This window comes from Gambusia affinis, linkage group LG04 (genome assembly GCF_019740435.1).
Source record: "Gambusia affinis linkage group LG04, SWU_Gaff_1.0, whole genome shotgun sequence".
In the NCBI taxonomy this organism is placed as follows: Eukaryota; Metazoa; Chordata; class Actinopteri; order Cyprinodontiformes; family Poeciliidae; genus Gambusia; species Gambusia affinis.
In genome coordinates, this window is record NC_057871.1 from 17,749,759 (window position 1) to 17,774,082 (window position 24,324).

Here is a 24,324-nt window from a genome sequence, read left to right on the forward strand (position 1 = left end):
TTTTCTTTGAAGGGATTATAAACATTAAACATTTGCATTTTTGTTACCCTGGAAACTGTTTGAGATCATAAATGCCAAATACTCATCCCTTAAAAAAAACAATGACAAACCTCAGAGGTTTATGATCGTCAGATTAAGTGGTTGGATTTTTGGAATCTCTACCTAGTTTTACATTCTTCAAATGCATAATTTTTACGTGCCATTTTAACAGTTCTCATTTAAAAATCTGTTTCCATTTGTCTTGAAAAGACAAAATCTAATGGCCTGATTATAGGTTTTAAGATTCTGATTACATTACACAGTCCTATAGCTTCATATGTGGACAAACATTTTTGCCTAAAGGTTGTCCAAAGTCAAATAACAGCAGTAAGCAGGTCTAGGTGGTGACCCTAAACATGGGTAAAGCAGCAACAACACCTAGATCTTTCTGGGGACACTTACACCTCTTACCTCATTCCAGGTAAGGGGTCAGTATGGGACAGCTCTGGACTTCCCCTAATACCTTGTTAGTAAGTCATATCCAAAATACCTACTAAGCTATCTGAAGTCATTTCACAACTTCAAGTTTTATATCACGTAGTAGCATAAATCCAAGTCTACAGGATAAAAGGACACTTAGACTTTTGTAAAAGACATTTATTATTTCTTCAAACAAAATATCCATCTGAAATTGACAGAAATCAGTAACTTTACAATATATACAGCAGTCTTCCATAACTTACATATCGAATGTTTTAAAACATTTTAATATCTTGTGCACTGAAAAAAACAAAACAAAAAAAACTTAGGCAATTAGTAAAGTATTACTACTTTTGCAATGCAACAGTAATCATAGGATTAAATTTAATACTTTTCTGCTTTCTTCTTTGCCTCAATCAGCAGACACTGAAGCATTGCCGAAGTGCTTCTTTTTCCTGTTCAACAAAAAAGTTCAACTAAGGCATGAAATGAAGTCAAAATAAACTTAAAGCATGCTCAAAATCACACACTGATATCACAACACTTTTTTTCTGCTCAAACTGTTCATAACCTGATATCGAAATGAATTAAAAGCCGTTTATAAAAAAATTATTGCCATGAGCAGTGTAAACAGGAGATGAAGCAAAAAAACATTTACAGCTCTTCTGATGTTGATACATTAAGTGCTTACATACTTGTATTGAATTACTGTAAAAGCAAGTCAATTCAAGAGTCTAACATTAAGCCTGACAAAGCTACATAATGAAACAAATTACAATATTAAAAAATTCTCTTAAATAAAAATAATTATATTTAGATAAACAATGCACTCACTGCTGGTTCAAATGCCAATGTTGCATTAAGTCTTGTTAAATATTTTAATTGTGTGTGTGAGGTTACGGGAGAGCGAGTCAAATACTTGTCACTGGATAATTTAAAACAATCATCTAAGAGCTACAACTTGCAGACTCTTGGAAATTTACAAAGCATTCAGTATGTAATAGATAATTTTCCTATGACATACTCCTTCAAAGCTATGGCAAGCAATAATAAAAAAAAGGGTTACCACAAATCTGGTAATTGTTACTCACAAATTAAGTAAAACCAGCTACTTTCCCACCGCAAAATAAAAAAGCACAAGTTTGCATAACTTTGTCTTTAAATTCCAGATTAATTATTTTAAACAGCAAAGATACCAACAAGTTTTTTCTTGCTACACTATAAAAAGCACACTGTGCCAGATATAACAGTTTTAAAAAAAATAAGATATCAACCTATCTTCTAAAAGATGCATCTATTTTGTGCAAATTCTATTGGAATTTAAGGGCTCGTCAATGCATCTATGTTCACATTATACACTTTGCCATTTTTGTTTTATTTTCCCAAACCCTTACATGCATAAAACATTTTTGATGCATGTAAAAAATGTTTTTACATGCATAAAAAACATTTTATTTTGTGCATAAAAAACATTTTATTTTTTATGCACAGTTTTAACGTGCTTTTTCAGGTGACCAGTCTGAGTGAAGTTCTTGGGGCAGTGTGGGCAGGAATATGGTTTCTCCCCAGTGTGGGTATATCTGTGTCTCTTCAGGTTGTTGTAATCTAAAAATCCTTTACCACAATATTGACACCAGTGTCTCTTTTCTCCATTGTGCCACCGCAAATGCACATTCAACTCCACTTTCCTTGTAAATCTCCTTTCACAGATGTGGCATTGGAAAGGTTTCTCTCCAGTGTGGATCCGTATGTGGATTTCTACATCCCGTTTGGTGTAGAAGCCGTTGCCGCATACCTGGCAGATAAAAGGTCTTATCCTGCCATGGACCATTTGGATGTGTTTGCTTAGACCAAAACGATAAACAAAGCCCTTCCCGCAATGTTGGCAGACGTGAATCCTGCCGTTGCGATGTACCCGATCGTGGCGTTTAAAAGTCTTGGAGTCTGGGAAGTACTTCCCACAGAGTTTACAGGAGAAAGGCCGGTATATTCTATGGAGACTGACATGGCTCTCAAGTGCATTGCTGTTGCTAAAAACACGGCCGCATTCTCCACACTGATTCCTCAGCAGATGCCTGCCGATGACAGCCAATGGCTGTAAGGGTGACACAATAGGTGGTGCACTAAGGGGTATATCTGGAATTCTGTATTCTACCTTTAGAGGTGGTGGCCTTATTATGTCCGTCATGGGTTTTTCATTGGGCGGAAGCATAGGAGGATACCACACTTTAGCTCGCCACTTCTTCACAACCCCTGATGAAATCACTGGTAACTCCAGCTTTTTCTTTTTATAGCTACCTCTTTTCTTCCCAACTCTTCTCCTACCTTTAGCTGCATTGGTCAATTTCTTGGCACTTGCAACTTTATGGTTTGTTTTCCGACCACAATGGCCTTGAAGTTGTCTGGGTTTCTTAGGATTGGATTCTACAGTCATTGAGGGACTAGGATCATTTTTTGCCATTTTAAGACACTTTGGACTGGGGGATTCAGGTTCACTCTTAGTTATCTCAGTAATAGAACTGTCTGCAGTTACAATATACCTCCTAGGAGTGAAAGGACTGTATTCCCTTTTCATGGATTTTGTCTTGGGGTTGGATTTAGGTGATGTAGAACAACTTTGGGTGCTCGACATCTCGGGGCTTGAGTTGTTTTCATCTGCACTAGATTTTCTTTTTTCGGGACTAGAAGATACTTTGCTTAACCTCCTAGGACTCAGTGAATTGGATTTTGCACTTATAGGGGTAGAATCATTTCCTGTTATTTTAAAACTTATATAAGTGGGTCTCTTGGGACTGACAGAACTGGACCTTTTAACTAGTGAAATTGCATCATTTTCATTTGAAGGGGGCTTCTTTGGGCTCACAGAAGTTGATTTAGTTACATTTATGCTTGTACTTTCTTTTGGAGGGCTCAACTGCCTTTGACTTCCAGATATAGACTTCATAACACTACGTCTACCTGAGCAGTGCTTCTTAAAAACCACATTAGGTGATTCTTTTGTAGATCCTGACATTCTAGAAGTACCACTTAGTTCACCACCACCCTTGTGAAGTCCTAAACTCTGCATACAAGCAATCTTACTTGGAGAGACAATATAAAGAGCTCGAGCTGGTATTTTGGTTGAGTCTTGAACAATTAACTGTGGTTTCTTGTTTTTGTTCTCAGTCCACATTTCTTCTCCTGCAACCTGTTTTGTCGAACTTCTTTTTGCTTCCACATGAGCCTGCAGATGACTACGTAGACGGGAAACAATGGATTTGGCATTTGAAATTTCATTAACGTTGGACTGTAAAAAAGAAAATATGAATTTAGTACAACCCAAACAGAAAATAGAAACACTTCATTGTATTTATCCATTTGCATAGCTTACCTCATTTTCCAAAGGTGACACAGAGAGTTTGGCTAGAAACTGAGCTTTACTCATCTGAACATGTGGGTCAGATGTGTCCTCCTGTGTTATGAAAGGACATTCTTGTTCGTCCTCCATGTCACTGCATAAAATGTCCTGTTCCAAATCAGGAGTTAGTCGATCTGCCTCATCTGAGACATGAGCATATGATGACTTTTCTTGTACGATACCTTTGGATACCAACGTTGAGATTAAGACCGATTCTTTGGTGGAAATGGACAACGGGAGTCGAGTTAATCTGACCACTGCTCTGAGTTTGCGCTCAGTAGCTTGGGTTAAAGCCGAAGATACCGATGGTGGTACTCCATCAGCTGGAAATTCTGAACCTGAATGTTCTTGAATGGAAGCTATTGTACTTTTAGCATTAGAGCTAATTTGTCCAGAAGAGTTGAGGTTGTCAGTTGTGCTGTATAATTTTTTAGATAATGTTGCATGACCTGAATAAGATGAACTTGATTCTTGTAACTCAGACATCAAGCGTTCTGATGATTCTGGATTAACAGGAGCAACAAATTCCTTGTCATCCAGGCTTGCTGCAAGAGCAATCGTCTCAGGTTCTCTGGAGACTCCAGATGGCATCGCTTTTGAAACAATAGTTATTGTTTGAGGTGCCACATACTGATGATCTGTAAAGATGGTGCTTGACTGTAAAGACATGACAGGATCCTGCTTCCTGTAGACAACTTTAATAGTTTTTTTGGAAACTGAAGAAAGGGGAGGCGTAGCTGCTGTAGATAATGGAGGTAGATAACTTTTGTTCAAAGTTGCTGGTTTAACTGGAGAACGTGGGGTTTGAGACCCTGCTTTGGTAATATCAGATGTAAGAGAAGGTCTTGGGAGAATAATTATTGTACGAGGCCCTTTATTGGGTGCTGGCCTATGGATCAGAGGAAGCGGCAGTGACTTTATGACAGTCTGAGTAGCAGAAGCCGACGACAAAGATGATGATGTAGTACAACTTGGAGGCAACTGTGATGGTTGTAGCGTGACGACAGCATTTTGAAGGTCTACTTTTGATGAAGAGGGAGCTGTTAAATCGGCAGACGCAGATGATGTCTTAGTCGACATGAACAGAGTTTCAACAGGAGCCATCTGTTGCACTGTTGGGGTCTCAACTACTGCTTTGAAGGAACTCACAGAAGAAACAGAACTGGACATGATCTGAGGCTGTGATGTGACTTTTAATGGGAGATCAATCTTTTCCAAAGTTGACTGATTCATAGCTTCAACGAGCAGCAAGGCATCCTGAAGGCTAACCGAAGTCTGGCAAGCTTTGAGCAAACCTGAAGATGCTTGTAGTGGTACAGCCAATGAGGTGGTTGGTGTTTTATCTGCTGTCATGTCTTTTTTGACTTCTGGGCAATGCTCTTGCAATTCAAATGTGGGTTGCTCTCCAGAGGAAAAGCTGCAACTCAAAGATTCAACATCTATGATGTTGTCTTTCAAAGAAGTATCTGCACTCTCTCTGATTGATGAACTCATGACAGATGAAGTCACCAATGATGGTGAAGAACGCGTCATCTCCTTTGTCTTTAAGTCCACCTGGTGTTTTGGATCTTTATCTGTTGAAGTAGGAAGAGCTTGTTTTTGCCTAGTTTTCTTTGGTGGGCGTCCTCTTTTGCGACCTGTAGAAGATTTGGGCTTGGAATTATCTTCCCCTTCAGGGACTTCTTTGTTTAATTCTTCACCTGCCATGTTTGCGTTGACTGATGCAGACTCTAAATGGGTTTGCTTATTATGTGTTATTCCACTGTCCGTGTGAGGAACCATTTGTTTGCCCTCAGATGTTGCGAGTCCTTGTTTTGCCACTTCCACTATTTCCGACTCTTCCTTAATATCGTCCCTCAGGGCATCTTTAAGTGAAATAACCAAGGACTGCTGCATGCCAGTGGACTGGTTGCGTGTTACCTGTGAACTTTCAGTTTCTAAACAGGGCAAATGTAAAACCACCGGATTGTTCATTTTCTGAGGTACTGTTATTTGGGCAGTTGAAGAATTGTTTAAGTTTGGTCTTCCAATTGGAGCTCCACCAACAGAAGCCCCAAATGAACCTGGTTAACACAAAAATTATAAATGATAAAGAGAATTTAGTTTACAACAAACATAAAAATTTGAGTATATGGCATAAAAAAAATGCAGGCTCCGATTATCACACCCCACCTGATTCAAATTCAGGGTCATCATCTTCTTGCTTGAACTGGGACTGCAGAGAAGAATGGCAGTAAGATTATTGCAGGAATTTAACAAATAATACATTTTCCAAGAAAAATATAGGAATTACTTTAAGTACCAAGTTTAAAAACACACCTCTTCCTTGACAACTACAAACTCCATCTGAGAATTTCTGTCTCTATAACTGACATAGTTGTGCTCTTGTAAACTGTAGTTGTTCCACTTATGGTTGCATTGCTGACCGTGCCTTTCCAGTTCTGTGCGCATTAATGGTTCACATTCCTCCACCAGAATTGTTCGGCAAGGAACAAGATCTGTAAATATGAATAAAAATATCAGTACAAATAATTTATGTTTCAGACACAAACACAATTTGACATGGTAGACTGAAGTTAATAACAAAATTGGGAATGTTTTGAATAATAAAGTTAATATACATTGCTGCCTTTAGAATAACTTTTCCTTTTTTTTTTGCAGAAATGAGTAATATAATTTAAAGCCCCAAAACTTGCTCATATTTTCTCATTACAAATTCAATAGTATATATTTTTAGGAGTTTTTATGACCAACTGTGCAGAAGGTAACAAAGGATGCTTTCAATTATGAAGAGAAAAGATATTCAAATCATGTTGCAAAAATGTCTGAAACCTCATACTGTAGTTTTGATTTGTTAATACAGTCAGAGGGCATGTTGGCCTACCAAACATGCTGCTTTAGCGCTTTCCATTAATTGTTAGTGTTTAGAGAAAAGTGCTTAGTATATAAAACAGAAAGACAACTCATGTATTGCATAAGTTTTATTCAGCACATGACTAACTGGTGTAGCCACATAAAACATGTAGTGAGTCATATCCCTACTCCACCATCCAAGATCGACAGCAGAAGCCTGACACATTTTTACGAGACTTTTAAACCATGTATAACAAGCGAGAGAGCAATTTAGAAATAAATAATGGAAAATAAATGACAGACGAGAGGTGTCAGAGTAAAATAGCATCTCTTTAAAAGTCCCAGTAGGGGAACAGAGGGTTCTCCAGCAGGAAAATAAAATTTTAACAATATAAAATAAGCAAAAATAAAAGCAGCAGGAACGCGGTCCTTTACACTTAACCCGACAGTTGAAATATAGTGTGCATTTTAAGTATATAGTTTAAAAGTGTCTAGTATTGACAAGAGGGTATGTTTCTCACTCTCATATAAAACAAGTGTGAAACTTTGTAGTTAAATACAGTAACTACTTCCTTTTTAAAAAAAAAAAACAAAAAAAAAAACATACTTGTTACAACTATTAACATGTCCTGACTAAATTTTGAGATAGTTGATCATTAAAAAATAAATAAATAAAAATCGTTCTGCTGTGCCTCTTCCGAAGTAATTCTACGACTATCTGTGGAAAATGCACAGCTCCTGGTTAGAAACAACCAATCAGAGACAGGAGGAGGATCTTAGCACTCATGTATGTCCTGCTCACAGCCTTCTCTGCACAACATGTAAGCTAATGCTGGAGAACATCCTAACATTATAGGGAAACCTTTTACCTATCAACATCAGTGTCCGTACTTTCTAGCCTGTGCATTCACAGCGGGGAGCTTGCCTGGTGGCAACTACGGATTTACCACCAAGCACTGGTGTGTCTGGGTGAGAAGCTTTAATACAAGAACCTGTTCTGTGACAAAGTTGTACTAAGCCGTACTGTTGTAACCAATAGAAACATTTACAAGCTTAATTATCATTTGACCTAAAGAGGGGCAGCAGTGAGACAGTTTTAGGCAAAATGTTGTAGAGCTAAAAAACATTTACATGAAATGTAGATTTTTTTGTATGATTGTGACATTTTCCTGATCACCAATATTCCTGACACAGTGCATAGCAATGGCACATGTGCGACAGTCAGGTGCTGTCTAATCCAGTAATATATCAATGACTGACTATTTTAAATTGAATTTAATTGCAATGTATTTGCAATCTTTTTCTGTTAAACTTGAAATGTTATAATTGACAAAAATATATAAATATAATTTTAAAGGCTGGATTTATGTATTTTTCCATTTCACAGCACAATCAAGTGACTGTTTTTGATGAAGGAATAACATACCATGACATAAAGCTAAAAAATAATAATAATAATAACAACAATAATAATAATACACCTTTTTAAGACTATAACGTGTACCCATGAAAAATAAAACAATGTGTGAGTTTATCTTCTCTGTTAAGTACTTTAATAACTTGCAAAGGAATAATCAAAGATATAACGTAATACAATTTAATATAATCCTGTATTATTTTTGAAGGTTTTATATACAACTCACTTCATTTGATTCTTATGCTGGTTTGGGCCAGTTAATAAAGGAGAAACCCTTTGCAGATGTAAACATTTGAGTCCCATAACGCTTCCGTACTAACAGCCAATTTTAAGAAACTACTTTAATTAGTGGTTGTTACTGTGGGCACCAAACGTCCTCGAGGCGGGTAAGAAAACGGTACAAAACGTCCTGTACCAGACTGCTCCTTTGCTTTGACTTTTGTACTTGGATGCGTTCGGATACAAAACGAACAACAATAAAAGTAGGAAAATGAGAAACAACCAGCATCTAACACTGCATCCAACAACTTTTCAATTTGTTCTTGGCCCTTTAGTTCGTTCATCTCCTTACGCTCCAGACAAAAAAATAAATAAATAAATAAAAAATTTGAGAATGAGAGAAAATGTTAATGTGTAACGTATGAGGACATTTGTCATGTGATTAGTAAAAGTAGCCATAGCGCCAGAAAACTGCTGCGGAATCCCTTTCGCTTTCACCTGTTCCTTACACCGAAAGACCACAGTACGGTTTCCCTCCTTTTATGTATCCCACCCTCCGGATAAGACTGGCATTACGCCGCGATTACGTAACGGCCGTGAGCTTAGGTTACCCAGCAAAATAACGTGGAAATTCTGCCGAGCCTTATTATAAAAATCTAAACGACAAAACAAAGTCAATAATAGTAGTACTGCGCTATGCTTAATGTAACAAAGATAACTACTCACCACACTGTATAGCGGTGTCGCATTTCTCAGAGGCATCGCCTGGTTCTGTAACAGAGTGACTTTCTCCTGTGTGAGAAACCGGTTGGCTTTTGGCAGTCTCATATTGGTAACATCTCGTTTTCAGGTCCTCGTTCTCCTTCTTGATCTTGGAAATTTCTTCCTTCAGCTCATCCACCATGTTTTCAAAAAGTTTCGTCGTCTCCGCGATGGCGCTCTTCAACATACTCTCCATGACGGAGGCATACTTCGACTGAAAATCATCCGCCGACATCTTGATAAAATCTAGAGGCCCCTCAGTTAATGCCCAGACGAGTTCAGCTGTGGAACGAAAGCATTAAAAACAGGGTATTAACGGCTGACCCAATATGGCTCCTTCACACGCACAGGACGCGGACTCTGCTTTGTGTGACGCACATCAAATGACGGTTGGAGTTGAGCTAATATCCGGTCACGAACTCTTATCCTAATTTGTGATTTAAAATGATCTAAAACACCAGAATAAATTAAAACCAATATTAGCAGCCAATTACCTTTGAGTTTACATAAACCTCCGAAACTACAGACGCGCCATTCCGTGACACACACAATGCCACAATGTGGCTAAAACATGTCTACTTCCGCCTCTTCCTTCTTCTTCGGTGAATTAAAATAATCGCGTCTTTTGCCATCTAGTGGACACTAGTGTGGGACCGTGAAAAACATCAGAATAACGAGATTTTCTTTTCTTTTTCTTTTTCTTTTCAATCAAGCCTATTAATACAAACGCCCGGAAATTACAAAGTTTCAATAAAAACATATTTTGTTGACAAAAGTGATAAATAAATATTAAAATAAACGTCAGATAAGTATTTATTTATTTATTTATTTGCTTGTTTGTTTGTTTATCTATTTATGTATCATTGTCAAACTTGAAACAACCCTTAGAAAAAACATTGATTACTATCAAGAGAATTGTAAACCAAAGACGTTTGTGAAACTGTTTAACTTGCCCCAAAAATCTAGTCTTGAAGAGTTTCATGTTGATCACAATAACTTATTGGACTTTTCTGTTTAAAAAGTGTGAACATGACCACATTAATTTACAACGCATTCACCAGGAAGTAATTTAAGACGTAACCGCAGGACATCTTTCATGCTAAAAAGGTTTTTCGTATTTTTTTTACCCTGCATATCACCCAGGGGGAATAACATCTATCTTATCTATATCTTCCGTTATAATAACATGTAAGGAAAGCAAAGAATAGGAAATATATTTCATTTCAAGGATAGAATGAAAATTAGAAGTCTATCTAATTCACACTCAACCAGTTGGGGGCGGTAATGCTCGCATTTATTTCATCTTCTAGATAGAGAGACTGAAATTGGTCTCAATTCGACAATCGTATTTTTAAGCACAACAAGCCATAACTTACTGGGCTAGTATTAGATATAGTCAACATCATCGTCGACATATTACTCTCCAACCTTGTCGAGGAAAAGAGAAATAAAACGAGTTATTGGTTTTGGATGGATAGCTAATTCCGAATAAAGTAATAAATGTAGTAATAGGTAACTTTCAAATTAGTCCTGCGGTATTACCATTGTCCCTTCATGGATACTTGGACAGGTTGTAGTTGATTGGTTTAATGAAACGAAGGAGATAATTAGTAAGAAATGGCTGGAAATATAAGTAGGAAGGAAATATTCAGAGAATACAGATCTATACTGGTGCCTCTAAAATGATAAATAATAAACTAGGTATGTGTTTTGTAATTTCAGATTTAAATATTATGAAAAATAAAATAATAACAGACAAATTAATGGCAATTTAATTTTCCAGTGGATTGGAGTAGTTAGAGAAAAGACGGTTACGATTTGCTCAGATTCAAGTACCACATTAAGTACTCAAGGCAATATATTGGATGTAACTCACTGAGTTTTCAAATTAGGATGGATCACTTCCCATGTTGGAATCGTAATTTGTTGGCTGACAATTTAGCTAAAAGTGCTGCAAAAAAGAATACTATTGATTTGAATGTAAAACAAAAGTAAAAATAAAGAGTGTAGTAAATTTGTACATGTGTAGTAGTAATAGAAAATCTGATCCTTACTCCCATCTGGAAGGTGGCGGTATTGGACATTAAGTTGTTTGCCAGTCGCCATAAAATAGAAGAAGAAGTCGTATTTTTTTTTTTTTAAATCAGGAAGTCAGGCTGTTTTGCTGGGAAATACAACAATTGCGATTATAAACAGTTTCTATCAAGGGATAAGCTAGCTGTTAAGTTGTTAGGTAACCCTTTCCACCACTGTATTGGTTGAACGTAGACTGCATAAAGAATGAAAAGGGTAAGAGATGTTTCAGATAATGGTGGGTTTGCGGTAAACTAAAGTTAGTGTAAAAAGCTAGGTGGCTAACAATTCATATTTACCCTGATAATTTGTTTAGCTGTGCTTTACTGACATGGAAAGCAGCTGAACATTAAACCTATACGGCCTTTTTGTGTGGCTTAATAAACTAATTTGTAGTAGTTTCCGCCCTTTTTTTTACTTGGGTATCAGCAATTTTTGACAGTGAGTTTTGAAGTTTAATTTGGACATTTTCCTCTCGTTCAGCGTTAGAACCACTATAAATTTTAGCACACAGTCGCCATAATGACAGAGACTATTCAGTCTTTTCAGTCCCAGCTTTCGGGAGTGATGGAAACGGTGTTCAAGGCTGCCATCTATGAGATCACACGGCTGGTGGAGGAGAGCTTTGTAGAGGAAGTGCTGCGGTGTAGGGAGCAGGTGGAATCCCTGGAGAAGAGGCTGAAGTCGGCAGAGAGCCGCCGGAAAGATAGGCAAGACAACGGGAAGGAGATGTGTGTTGACTGCGGGAGAGCCAGAACGACTGGAGAAGACAAAAGTCTGACAGGTGGGTGATGCCTCATGTCCCTCTAACACTACATCATCTTAGTTATTTTATCACTTGGTCAGATGCATCATGGTAAATAAACCCAACCAATCACCCCGCTGTAGTTTCTCAAAAAGTAGAAACGTTCACAGATTTTCATAGATGCTCCAAAATCTTTAAAATAAGTGATTATAGGATGTGCTAAATTGGCTGCTCCTTCATTGCCTTTCATTCAAACATGGGAATCACGTTTGGAGGCCTTAGTCCTCGACGCGGATGTCGCGGGTTCGACTCCCGGTCCCGGCGACCTTTGCCGCATGTCTTCCTCCCTCTCCTCACTCTCTTTCCTGTCTGCCTACTGTCGCAAAAATACGAGCCACTAGCGCCGCAAAAACTCTTCGGAGAAAATAAAAAATAAAGAAATACAATCCGACATGGCACTGCATCGTTGGCAGGAACTTTGGCAACTATGTGACACACGAAACTAAACATTTCACCTCGTCCACTTAAATTTAACTAAGCTAAATTTAAGTGGACAAGGTCCAATTCAAATGAAACTGAATTGGACCTAAAGAATCATAAAGATTCAGTTCTGTATGTAAAAAATATGCATCTCTTCCTATTTAATATTAAACAACTTTCTAACTTCATAATTGTTTTAAAGGTGTTTTAAGATCATTAGATCATTCTAAAATTAATAATCAAAACTATTTGACCCTTTGCGCATTGAGTGATGTGTATTTTTTCTGTCTTCTACACAGACAAAAGCCTGAAACAGGAGAGAGTGACACAAGAAGAGGCACAGAGTTACCAAGGCACTATTGGAAAGAGACCAAGTAAGAACGCTGAAAAGACGGCACAAGAGAGGAGCAGTGAGGCACAGGTGGGTTTTTTTTAAGAACTCACACTGGTGTGCTGTCTCTGCAAAGTTTATCTGTGCTTGTGAGTTGATAAATTTGGCATTAATCAAACTTATTACAGTATGCTGAGCTGCTCTTTGAGAAATATTAATGATCCTAATTCAAGCATGAATAGTCGTAAATGGGCTTTCAGGATGCTTACATAAAAACTTAAATAGCTAATTTAAAGAGATTTGTTTTTTTCCCCCAAGGTAGAGCCGTCTTCCTTAGTGCCAATTAGGCAAGAGGCAAACTGCACTGGGTCGGGACTTTGTTATTTAAAACCATCCCAGGTGTTAAAGAACAAAATTTTATTCAAAGTACTTCACTAATTGTGGAGTTAAAGCAGCTGATCTAAATGCATTCAGTTCAGCAGATAAGTTGCTCTTTGCTACAGGCGCAAGTTATGTTTTTACGCAGTAGAAAAAAACTTCTCTGAGTGAGAGATGAGTTAATGTCTTTCAAAGCTTCCCAAAGTTGAACTACTTATGTAAATTCTAAAACCCTCATTTGCACAATAGTAAATGTCCACAATCCTTTTGTTTTTATGTGGATGTTACAGTTCAGGTTGGAATCCTCATGCCAGTCTGCTAGACATTGCTTTGTCCCCCTTTGAGTTGACTTATCTTCACATGGTGATCACACTTAGCACTGCTGGTTTCAGATGTTAACTGGTCCTTACTAGTCTTCAGGTAGTCCAGGACTCTACACGGAGACTCCCGACATGATCAAATAGAGCTTTAGCTACCGTTTAATTTCAGAATTTATTGTATATTCTTCGGTTTTATCCTTCAGTTCTTTCCATGGACTACCTTCTTCTTGAATTGCTAATGTGATTCAGGCTTGAACCTTCTATTACAGTCTGTTGTTGTACAGTCAGAGCTGTTTAATTTTCCCTTACAGCCACTTGGAGACTGCTGTTTCCAAACAGTAGCATCCAGGCTGGAATGCACCGTCTTCATCTGTAAAGACGACTGGAAACTTTTAAAACACAACTGAAGATATTTTTTCAAAGATAGTTTTTGTTATGCTTAGGCTTGTATGACTGGTTTGTGTTTGTTGTATGCCATTTCATACTTTTCTGAACGCAACAAACTTGCTTAGTAATGTAGCTTTGGGAGCAGTAATAATCGCAGCTCATGTTCCCTGTGTACATAGTAGCTAATCCTAGAGTATGAACAATAGGTGTTGGTAATTCACACAACTGGAAACAGTTATTTATATACCCACAGCTAATTTTCAGCAGCTGTCCAGCTCTTGGACCAAGCTTAGCATAGCCTTGACGGGTGATTTAAAGTTTGTTTATTTCAACATCTCCCATCACCACAGATACAATGGATCTTCTGGATCGCTATGAAAACATACAAATGTATCTACATAAGTTAGAATGGACTCATGCTACAATTAAAACGCAAACAAAATGACCTTGCTGCATTAGCCAGTGGAATAAAACATTAAATCTTGCTGACAGTAGTTATTTTTCAGGTGTTCATATTAGATCTGATTATTGCTGGCGTTCATAAGGGTCACCCCATTTGATTACATCATCCTATGAGGTACAAAATCACTTAATGGAACCCACAAAATCAAACTGTTAAAAGAATCAGAATTCAAATAGATGGACATCTATAAATAACCTTCGCAGCCTAGCTGCATTTTAGATAGTTTACAACCTGATGCTACTTTATCATTGATAAAACAAAAAACTTTAGGCAGATTTTAAAGTGACAATATCACACCATAAGATTAATAATGCACAAGACACTTGATGTCTTTAATGTAGTTTGTCCTACCAAATGTTAGCCTAAAAATTATGTCACACACTTTCTTGGGCGCGTACAACAGATATGCTGTAGCTCAACTGGGAGTCAGCCTTCATTGTAAGACTTCTAATTCCCAAAAAAGGCTGTTGTGTTTTATACTCAAATTAGTCAAGAAGAAACTAAATTGCATCAGATCCTGCTTTAGAATTAGAAGGATATAAAACATTAATTGTAGCTACTTTTTAGGTAAATGTCTTAGTCACATTCTTTATTGAAATGTTGCTTCCCACTGCTTAATCCCTATTATCACTCATAACAATCTACATATGCAGCATTCAGATTCCAATATTATTTATGAATGCACCTGAAATGTCATTATGGGTGTGATGTGTACATTTGGTTTGGGGATTCATGCTTGTGTATTGGGGAGCAGGTTTGGTACATCTACCTATCGCAGTCAAAGAGATCAGTCAGATTTGCATTATGATTTGAGAAATAAATTAATTTACTGGACAATTGAGTCTCATTCCAGTAGCTGTTTATTCAGAGTCTTGCTGTCAGAAGAGTCGTTGGATTCAGGACCCACAAAATATGATATTATGAACTTCTTCTTTTAAGGCTGATTCAGAGCAGCAGAAGAACTCAAAAATGGTTTTAGACTTGCAATGATGATAACAATCATAAAGGAATGATTATTTAGAGAGATTTTGTTTTTGTAAATTGCAGTGAATATATGGATGTGGGCACACAAGTGCTCTCTTGACCTGGACAGCTGTTGGGGGCATCGCAAAACAAAAACAGACTGATTTACTGAGTTGTTTCTGTCATAATCAAAGTCGTAAATAAATAAAAAAACAATATTAATTATTATTTATTAAAATACACAAATTTTATTACATCAGTAAAAGAGTTGATGTCGAACCATTTTGAAGCAATGGCAAATTTCTGAATCTCACTCGGCAAATAACCCAAGTAGAGATATCCTTTAAGACTCCAGCCACTGATAACAAAATAAATTGAAATTCCCCAAATGCAACTTTTGTATTCTTGCTTATCTTCCAGGGTGCAAGTGTACAACAGGATACATGTGGGAGACAACTCAAAGAAGAAACCACTCAGAGCATTCAGCCAGAAGACGAGGGATCCCACAGGTGGAGTGTCAGCAAAGAAGGTGAGTTTCTATGCAAGTTGGTGATGAAAACAGTGTTAATTTATGAAAAGACTACAAAGTACAGAGGAAAAAAAACATGCCTTGTAATCTTTGTGTTAGAAAATTTAACGTGATCCACATTGGAAGCGAACTGCATTATTCATATGCTAGGTGTGTTATTGTGACCAGCTTGACAGTTTGTTTATATTACTTCAGAGACCAGTCTACCAGGACCAAGTAAGCATTTCAGTGAGCAGAATAACCCAGCTTGCCATGTGAACTGGGAACCTGGCTTTGACCAGAGACCGGAGTTGAGCCAAGACAGACAATCGGAGGTCCTCTCTGAATCAAATTTCCAGAACAGATACGTCTTGAATGACTTGGGTAGCTTTGGCAAACCTGGATATGGAGAGATAAATGACTATGATGGACTACAGGGTTCTCCTACCCATCTACCTGACGGCCTTAGTTATGTGGATCAATTTAACGAGAACAGGAAAAATCCTGAGGGAGCAGAGCACCAGTGTTACACAGCAGGGTCTCCACAGAATAGAGGAACAGAGGAGAGCTCCCCTGTTAGGACTAACAGTGATGTGAGCGGGGAATTCAGCGGCTTGCTTATTGATGAGGAAGGATATCTGCAGGAGCCAAATATCAGATACTCCGATCAGATATCTGGTGATTTGGGCAGCAGAATGAGCTTCCGAGGACAGGAAGTTCAGTTCCCCACTGCATCATTTGAATCCTCGGCTTCATACAATGACACTTTAAACTTGCAACAAAGGTTACATCATCAAAATTCAGAAAATGAAGCAAGGAGCAGCACCCACAACCATTGTTTTACTACGTTACCTAGTTCAGTTTCTTTTAAGTCCCACAAACAGTCCCATAAAGGTACAGGACAGGGATCCTCATACTTCTGCAACCAGTGTGGAAAGACCTTCACTCAAGCCTGTAATCTGAAAGTCCACCAGAGGATCCACTTAGGGCAGGGCCTCCATCTGTGCAGCCACTGTGGAAAAGGATTCCCATCCTTTGCCAACTTAAAAACTCACAAATGTGGCCAAACGGGCAACAAACCTTATTGCTGCGCTGTTTGTGGGAACAAGTTTAGCCGCCTTTGGAACCTGAAGCTGCACCAAAGGATTCACACGCAGGAAAAACCTCACCAGTGCACCATGTGTGATAAGAGCTTCACTAGGGCAGACATCCTGAAAGTGCACCAGCGGACCCACACGGGGGAAAGACCATACTGCTGCGCCATCTGCGGCCACAGCTTCAAACGCCTGGACCACCTCAAGTCACATCAACGCAAACATGTGACAGACCTATAGGACTAAAGCGAGCGAGTTTGGGTTTAATGGTGCTCTCTTTCTTTCAATCTGGTAATCTACAAATGAATGTTTGCACCGCTAAGTTTCAAACTCTTTAGCTGTCGGTTGCATTTATTTAATGCAATTATTTAAATATGTTTTATTGTGAAAATAAATAACAAAATGTAATATTTTTCATGTTTAAACTGATGTCTTCAACTTAACACCTGCACACTTTGTATATTCAATTCACTGTATTTGATTCGAATGTACTCAATGTGAATTCTCAACCGCATAAAAAAATAAAACTGGCTTTGTATGTCATTACTTGGTTATTTTCTTCTTGCTTCCCAAATAGAATAATCAACCTGATATATGGCAGGCAGTCATGGAATTTTATTTAATTTCCCTCTGGGATTATTAAAGTATTTTTGAGTTGAACTGAATGCTTTCTTCCCAGTTCAAGAGAAGCTTATGGCAAATGTTTTCGTAATTCAACTTGTTTCGTCAGCTAGGTGTGTTGTGTATCGTGAACCTGAGGTTTTTAACATATCCAGCAGAAAGTGACCACGGTTAAGTAACCGTAGCAAACAAAACTGCTTTAATCAAGTATTTATAAATTAAGCTTTTTTTGACTCAGAATAAACAATCTTTTTTTTAAGTGGCTTGTAAAGTCAATCAATCAATAAAATTTTATTTGTATAGCACATTTCAGCAACAAGGCATTTCAAATTGAGCAGATCAATCACTATCATGGATCATAAAGTATCACTAAGGCATGAGTAGATCTCATTCTGTTTATGTATTTTGTCTAATTGATATATCACAGATTTATTGGTGCATTTAAGATTAGTTGTTTTGTATTCCACAACTTGTTTTTCATTTGTCTTTATAGTAAGTTGATTTTCTTAAAGAAGGAAATTGACTCTGACATGCTGATCAACATCTTTTATTTGTGGAATTCTTTTCATTTTGATGCTATTACCGTGATTTTACTTGATTCTGTCAAACAATGCTCTGTACAATTACATTGCATTTACAGTGAAGATTTTTACATTTTGTCACATTAGAACCACAAACTTCTATTGTGGTGGATAGAATATAACAGAACAAAGTTGCACATTATTGTGAAGAAGAAAGAAAGAACATCTGGTTTTCAAGACATTTTCCAAATACCAAACTGTAGGTTGCATTTGAATTCAGCCTCCCTGATTATTCTAGAAATATATTTTGGTGGACTAACTGCTGCAAGTCATTTGAGGTATGAGAAGGCCATTCTGCTACACAAATATGATTATATATAAACCAACAAAACATTAGATAGAGTCTTCACAAATATCAAAGCAGCTTTCATGACAGCCCTTGCCTTGGTTTATCAGACCATCATTCTGTAATTTTATTTCCTGCATGTAAGCCCGTACTTACTAGAGGAAACCCCATTTAGAAGTAGGTGAGGGTCTGGATCTATGTGTCAGCATAGATACGTCCATAGTATCTAGGACAGGGGTGGGCAATCTTGGTCCTCAAGGGCCGCCGGTGTCCTGCAACTCTTAGATGTCTCCCTGGTCCAACACACTTGAATCCGACGGCTGAATCACCTCCTAAGTTCTCCAGAGTCCTGCTAATGACCTCATTATTTGACTCAGGTGTGTTGAAGTAGAGATACATCTAAAGTTTGCAGGACACCGGCCCTCGAGGCCTACAGTTGCCTACCCCTGATCTAGGACATGGTCTAGCTCCCCTTGGACTCAACACCCCCCTTTGTGTAACTGGCTGTCTGATTCCCTCACAGACAGACCCCAGTCTGTGGGGGTTGGCAAAAATACCTCACGGGTCATCTCTCTCAGCACTGACTCCTTCTATGTACTGAGCCCACTGCTCTTCACCCTGATTAACCATGACTGCTATGCCAGGACAAAAATGAACTGGCTTACTCAGAGGAGGTGAGACACCAGATGGACTAGTTTGATGCAAACAGTCTAATCCTGAATGTCAACAAAACAAAAGAAATTGTCGATTTCTGGAAAAAAAATCAACCAGGTCACTCCCCCCTCCTCATCAATGCTGTCAAGCGGGTCAGCAGGATTATATTCCTGGGGATACGGATCACAGACACTTTGACCTAATCCCTCCATACCTTTGGTCAGGTGACGAGAGCACAGCTACTTCTGCACATTTGGGATGAGAAGAGCAAACCCCTCCCTTCCCATTCTCACCACTTTCTACCCAGGCACTACAGAGAACATGACAACAGCATCTCTATCTGGGTTGGGACGTGTGATGCTTCTGATTGGCATTATGTAGAGAGAGTGGTGAGGACAGCTGAGAGAATAAGTAGGACTGGTTTCCATCTTTGACAGCTCGCAGTCACTGCCTCACCAGCGAGACCCCTTCAGCCCTCAACATTGTTTGTTCTCCTTGCTGACCTCTGCCAAAAGATTCAGCAGCTTCAAATTAAGAAAAAGCAACTTCATCCCTCCTGTAATAAGACTGCTAATCAGTGGAAATATGTAGAATATTTTTTTTATTCTATGTATTCGTACTATTTTTATTTTTACTCGTTTTCAGTTTTCAATTTATTTTATCAAAATTTGACAATATGTTTAAAGGCATATGAATGCTTTTGGCAATACACATCCTATTTAGCAAAACCCCCACGGTGATCTAGAAATAAACTGGACCATAGTTTTTGTTTAAGCTCCTGAAGAGTATTTTAAATTTAATTTATTGTATCTAGAGATTTCCGAAAACGTTTCGCAATCATTTTCTAGCCTCAGGCCACCGTACTGCGTCAGCTGTGATGTCATTAGCAAAAACAAGGTTCACAAAGTGGGTATTGATTGCCTTCTTCATTCTAACATCTGTTCCTAATTAGAGATTATCCAAATTAAAAATCCACGGCGGAACGTTCGGATCGCTTGCGTTGTAGCGCATGCGCTCCATGGTTTGTTGCTTCTCGCTTATTTTACTAACGAGATTTAGCTTACGGGACGCTAGCGTCATGCTAGTATCACGAGGTGAATATCTGATGTCAGCAGTAATCAGTAATAATATTTAGCGTTAAATCACGTCACGCTATCACCTGCCAACCAGGGAATCCGATACCGACAAATAGATGTCTGGCTGATCCAAACCAAAAGCAAAGAAAATCTTAAAGATTTTCCCCAAACAGTTTTGAAAGTGGACACTAAAGGACAGACTCGCAGGGTGTCAGGACACAGTGGACCATGTCGGACCTGGACACCCTCATCGTGACCTTTCAGAGACAGCTCTCCGATGTGATGGAGGCTGTAGTGAAGACAGCCATGTTTGAGGTGACCAGGCTGGTGGAGGATGTCTTCATGATGGAGGTGAGGCGCAGCAAACTGGAGGTGGACTCTCTGAGGCTGCAGCTGCAGTGGACCGGGAGCAAACACGGCGGGGAGGCAGAAAGGACCGACGGGTCTGTTGAGTTGGAGAACAATGAAGCAGATCAGAGTCCTGTCCTGGTAAAAGCAAAAGCAGAGGAGCATGGTAAAAACATACAGGAAGAGTTTCAAAGCAGGTTATGGGTTACTCTGTGTTACATTAATGTATTACGTTTCTCTTTTATTGCAGACACAATGAGTGACTGTGAGTTGAAGAATCCAGATGATGCAGAAGAACATTGGTTGTCAAATGGAAGGGAAGAATCCAAGATAGGGTCAGCAGACAATCCAGAACCTATCCAGAGCCCGGGAAGAGAGTCTAAGGTGAGTCACATGACTGTCGCTTGGCCCGACTGGAGGTTGGCAGCTTTTCTTAAAAAATAAAAATAAAAAAAGATATGAAGCCTTTTTAAAGAAAAGCATCTATAGAACTCCTAAAATATTCACTCATACAGTTTCTACAGCGTAAAACCCTTTCAGTGGATACCAAAGAAATTACTGACTTGTATAGAGGTCAGCAAAGCAGTGCTGCTGAAAATCGTCCAATTTGATTTTCAACTTGCTTCCAACAGAGACAAATTAAGGACACCATCACATTCCAAAGCTACAGCTAATATTTATTTGGTAATCAATCAATTAATCAAAAAGTTAAATGAGATTAGTCAGGTATTTTAATCTGGACTTGCTTTATGCAGTAGCACAGGTCTTATGTGGATCATATTTTTAACATGAAATATCTTGGCCTCCATATCAGTGTTGGCCGATATTGGTACGGCTGTGTTGAAGCAGAATAGCCTCTAAAACTGGCATCTTGAAATATAGGCAGCACTGCACATTTGTTTTTGGTTGGTGTTTACTTCTGTAGTGGAACGTTGAACTTGTTTGGCACCCATTATTTACGAAACTTGTTTCAGTCAGAATAAATTTGAGAAGAATGTACAGATCGTAAAACGTTAACTAAGATGATTTTGTACTGTGTCTTGGTTTCCATCACACATAATAATCTTTGTTCAGGTCGCAGGAGAAAAAGAAATCATGGCATCTATGGAAATGAAAGAGGAAGAACTAAACAAACTGGCCTCTTGTTCTCTGCATTTGAGAGAGTGGAGCAGTACTTCTGATCGTAAGTATCCGGTTAAAAAAATGAACAGTATTTTAAAAAAATAAATTCTTTACAGGTGAACTGTGGCTACCTTCTCTAATTCTGGTCAAGAAAAATATCTCCACAGAATAATGCTGTCACCACCGTAGATATGAATCGTAACAAAAAGATTTATGAGTACGTAGCTCATACTTGTCATGTCGACAAATTCTCTCACCTGAGCAAGGACACTACACTTTTTCCAGATTTTTGAAATAATTTTTGAAAAACATTCAGATAGAATTTTCCATCCATCTCACTATTATGCCCTAATTTATGTCAGTTTATCACATAATAGTCAAATAAAATATTTTAAAGTTTTGGTTGTTCAGTTTATTATAAATCTGTTTAAATTCTTCCAGGTGAAGCTGAACCAGAGAATGCAGGTGACTTGGTTGAGGCACAGCCGACACCAGCCCAAACATACAGTGAAGAGCTGCAGAGAAACGTCATTAAGAGAGACCCACACATGTCCACTGATTGTGTGTATCCCGAGACCCAGGATGAAACAGAAGTTGCGGCGGACCAGACCGATGTTCTGGCTTTTGAACTTAATTCCAAGTGGGCTGACTTGGCGGCCACAGCAGCTGGACTCCAGCAGAATCACAAGCTTGGCACAGAACCTGAGTTTCCAGGCCCACCTAAAGGTTCAGTGAATTATCTGGAGCATGAGCTTTCTGGCTCTGCCAGAGCAGATGTTCAGTTTACCTCAGTCAGAGATCAGGTTTCCTGTTCGGAATCTCCCAAAGCCAGACTGCAAGCCAACAACACGCCAAGCGTGATTGTTAAAGAAGAAGTCCTTATCGATTCTGATGGGTTTACAGAAAGGGCCAGTACAGAAAAGAAAGCTGGGACACGATCATTCACCGGTTCGTTACAGGAACAAAGGGTGAACTCTGCACATAAACCAAACCACTTTTACCACAGATCCTCAGCACAGGAGGGAGTGAAGCTCCAGTCTCACAGGGGTTCAGGACTCAGGCTACAGGCAGCCATACAACACCTCCACCGACCACTGAAGAAGCCTCCACAGAGACTGTCAAACATAACGGCAGCAGCACTCTCCGACCCTCGCTCTCAGGTTGCACCTTTAAATAACCCTAACAGGGTTTCCCCCACATCCAAAGCCGCTTCGTCTTTGCAGCCGCAGCAGCGCGTTCACCTGGGTGACAAACAGGCCGTAGCTCTGCACCGCGCCAGTGCCTCGTGGGTCAACATCAAATCCCACAATCACCCTGCAAACTGCCATCAGTCGCCCCGCAACCCCGTCTCCCTTCCTGACTCTCCGCTTTACAGGCCCTTCCTGCGCTGCGAGGAGTGTGACAAGAGCTTTCCACATCCCAGCAACCTGAAAGCCCACATGCAGATTCACACAGGCGAACGGCCTTTTTGCTGCCCGCTCTGCGGCCGCAGCTTCACCAAGCTCAGCAACCTCAAAGCCCACCGGCGCGTCCACACGGGCGAGAGACCTTACTGCTGCTTGGCATGTGGCAAACGCTTCACCCAGAAATGCAACCTGAAACGCCACCAGAGGATCCATCTGGACGTTTGACCTCAGAGATCTGAAGGAGAAAGAAAATTCACGAGTGTTTGGGTTTTAGGTGAAGACAGTCAGGGCTCATGTTGCGGTGCAGCACAGTTGGTGGGCTGCATCTCGAGACTACGTTTCTAGATTTGATTAGTTCTGTGCATTCCTGTGAAGCTCACCTGCTACCTTCTACAGGTGTGCTGGACTCACTGTAGGATGACAAACACTGTGTATGGCGTGTGTTTCATATTGTTACAAGAACCAGCTAATAGTCATACCAGAAGTTCAATGTTTTGAGGTATTTCTTACGTGGATTGCACGTTATTTATAAATGTACAGTGTCATGAAAAAGTGTTTGCCCCCTTAAAGATTTTTTTGCTATGCTGCAGCAGTTTCATGTTTCAAATCAACTTTAACACCAGACTAAAACCAATCGAAAGCAACCTTATCCTGGATTGATTTGATTGAATAGTCCCAACTTAGGAATTAGCTATGTTTTTGATAAGTGATAGACATCAACAATCAAGGTCCCAAGGTCTGAACTTTGCTGTCAGGAACTTCAGGTCAAAGTTCAGACTTAAATGTGGTTGAAATACTGCAGCATACATGCCCAAAGACACAGCCTTTTACGTTGTTCTCTATATGCATAAAATCATAATTTGAAAGCTGCCTTTTGTGTTTTCTCTGGTTATGGTTGTCTGGTATTCCATTTGTTTAATTTCAAACATTAAAGTGTGTCTAGAAAGGAAAAGCGGATGCATTTCAACATACTGCTAAGGGGCCTGTTTTTATCAAAGTGAAAAAAAAGAAAGGGTTCCAACTTAATTTTTTTCTGTAAGGAAAAATGAGTTGGCCTAAAAACATCTATTTAAAATTAGTTCCTATAGAATTAATAACAATAGCACTCATGAGCTACAGCAGAGTTTCTTACACAAGTTATTCTGAATGATCACCATTGATTGATAATTTTATTAGCTCAAAACTTTGTTTTAATCCTAAATTGAAATTCCAGCATTGTTATATGATGTAAAATTGTCTTCTGATATATATATATAGTCATATATGTAATATTTTTAATATTTTATTAAATTATAAACATAGAACAATTGTTTCTTCACTAATTTACATGAAAGATATCTGCATGTGTTATATGTACAATTTAGTGTTTAAACAAGAGTTC

General features: G+C 38.8%; 3 protein-coding genes across 4 annotated transcripts; 2 read left to right on the top strand and 1 right to left on the bottom strand.

The window, feature by feature from the left end:
* Window positions 1-614: 614 nt before the first annotated feature.
* Window positions 615-9,711, bottom strand: LOC122830084. The gene is made up of 6 exons (XM_044115138.1): window positions 9,602-9,711; window positions 9,072-9,389; window positions 6,176-6,354; window positions 6,029-6,071; window positions 3,830-5,919; window positions 615-3,745 (listed from the first exon to the last, which is right to left on the bottom strand). The coding sequence occupies exons 2-6, from the start codon at window positions 9,340-9,342 to the stop codon at window positions 1,934-1,936; spliced, it is 4,395 nt and encodes a 1,464-aa protein (XP_043971073.1). The 5' UTR covers window positions 9,343-9,389; window positions 9,602-9,711; the 3' UTR covers window positions 615-1,933.
* Window positions 9,712-11,211: 1,500 nt separating this feature from the next.
* Window positions 11,212-17,392, top strand: si:ch73-109d9.2 (uncharacterized protein LOC565042 homolog). Of its 2 annotated transcripts, XM_044114712.1 has the most exons (5): window positions 11,241-11,396; window positions 11,721-11,964; window positions 12,705-12,826; window positions 15,668-15,776; window positions 15,972-17,392. In XM_044114712.1, exons 1-5 carry the CDS (start codon window positions 11,388-11,390, stop codon window positions 17,087-17,089), a joined length of 1,602 nt encoding a protein of 533 aa, XP_043970647.1. In that variant the 5' UTR covers window positions 11,241-11,387; the 3' UTR covers window positions 17,090-17,392. The 2 variants fall into 2 exon arrangements, with proteins under 2 accessions (XP_043970646.1, XP_043970647.1); XM_044114711.1 differs by having other exon boundaries at window positions 11,212-11,964.
* A 2,190-nt stretch (window positions 17,393-19,582) lies between these two features.
* On the top strand, window positions 19,583-23,895 carry LOC122829397 (zinc finger protein 354A-like). Its single transcript, XM_044113924.1, has 4 exons — window positions 19,583-20,581; window positions 20,666-20,799; window positions 21,490-21,598; window positions 21,979-23,895. Exons 1-4 carry the CDS (start codon window positions 20,296-20,298, stop codon window positions 23,166-23,168), a joined length of 1,719 nt encoding a protein of 572 aa, XP_043969859.1. The 5' UTR covers window positions 19,583-20,295; the 3' UTR covers window positions 23,169-23,895.
* The last annotated feature ends 429 nt before the right edge of the window (window positions 23,896-24,324 follow it).

Coding starts and splice junctions, on each gene's coding strand:
- LOC122830084 (XM_044115138.1), bottom strand. CDS start 9,342: ATGTCGGCGGATGATTTTCAGTCGAAGTATGCCTCCGTCATGGAGAGT. Junction 6,072..6,175: donor TTGTAGTTGTCAAGGAAGAG/GTGTGTTTTTAA, acceptor TCTTCTCTGCAG/TCCCAGTTCAAGCAAGAAGA. Junction 5,920..6,028: donor TGACCCTGAATTTGAATCAG/GTGGGGTGTGAT, acceptor TGTGTTAACCAG/GTTCATTTGGGGCTTCTGTT.
- si:ch73-109d9.2 (XM_044114711.1), top strand. CDS start 11,703: ATGACAGAGACTATTCAGTCTTTTCAGTCCCAGCTTTCGGGAGTGATG. Junction 11,965..12,704: donor AGAAGACAAAAGTCTGACAG/GTGGGTGATGCC, acceptor TCTTCTACACAG/ACAAAAGCCTGAAACAGGAG. Junction 15,777..15,971: donor GTGGAGTGTCAGCAAAGAAG/GTGAGTTTCTAT, acceptor ATATTACTTCAG/AGACCAGTCTACCAGGACCA.
- LOC122829397 (XM_044113924.1), top strand. CDS start 20,296: ATGTCGGACCTGGACACCCTCATCGTGACCTTTCAGAGACAGCTCTCC. Junction 20,582..20,665: donor AGCAAAAGCAGAGGAGCATG/GTAAAAACATAC, acceptor CTTTTATTGCAG/ACACAATGAGTGACTGTGAG. Junction 21,599..21,978: donor GTGGAGCAGTACTTCTGATC/GTAAGTATCCGG, acceptor AAATTCTTCCAG/GTGAAGCTGAACCAGAGAAT.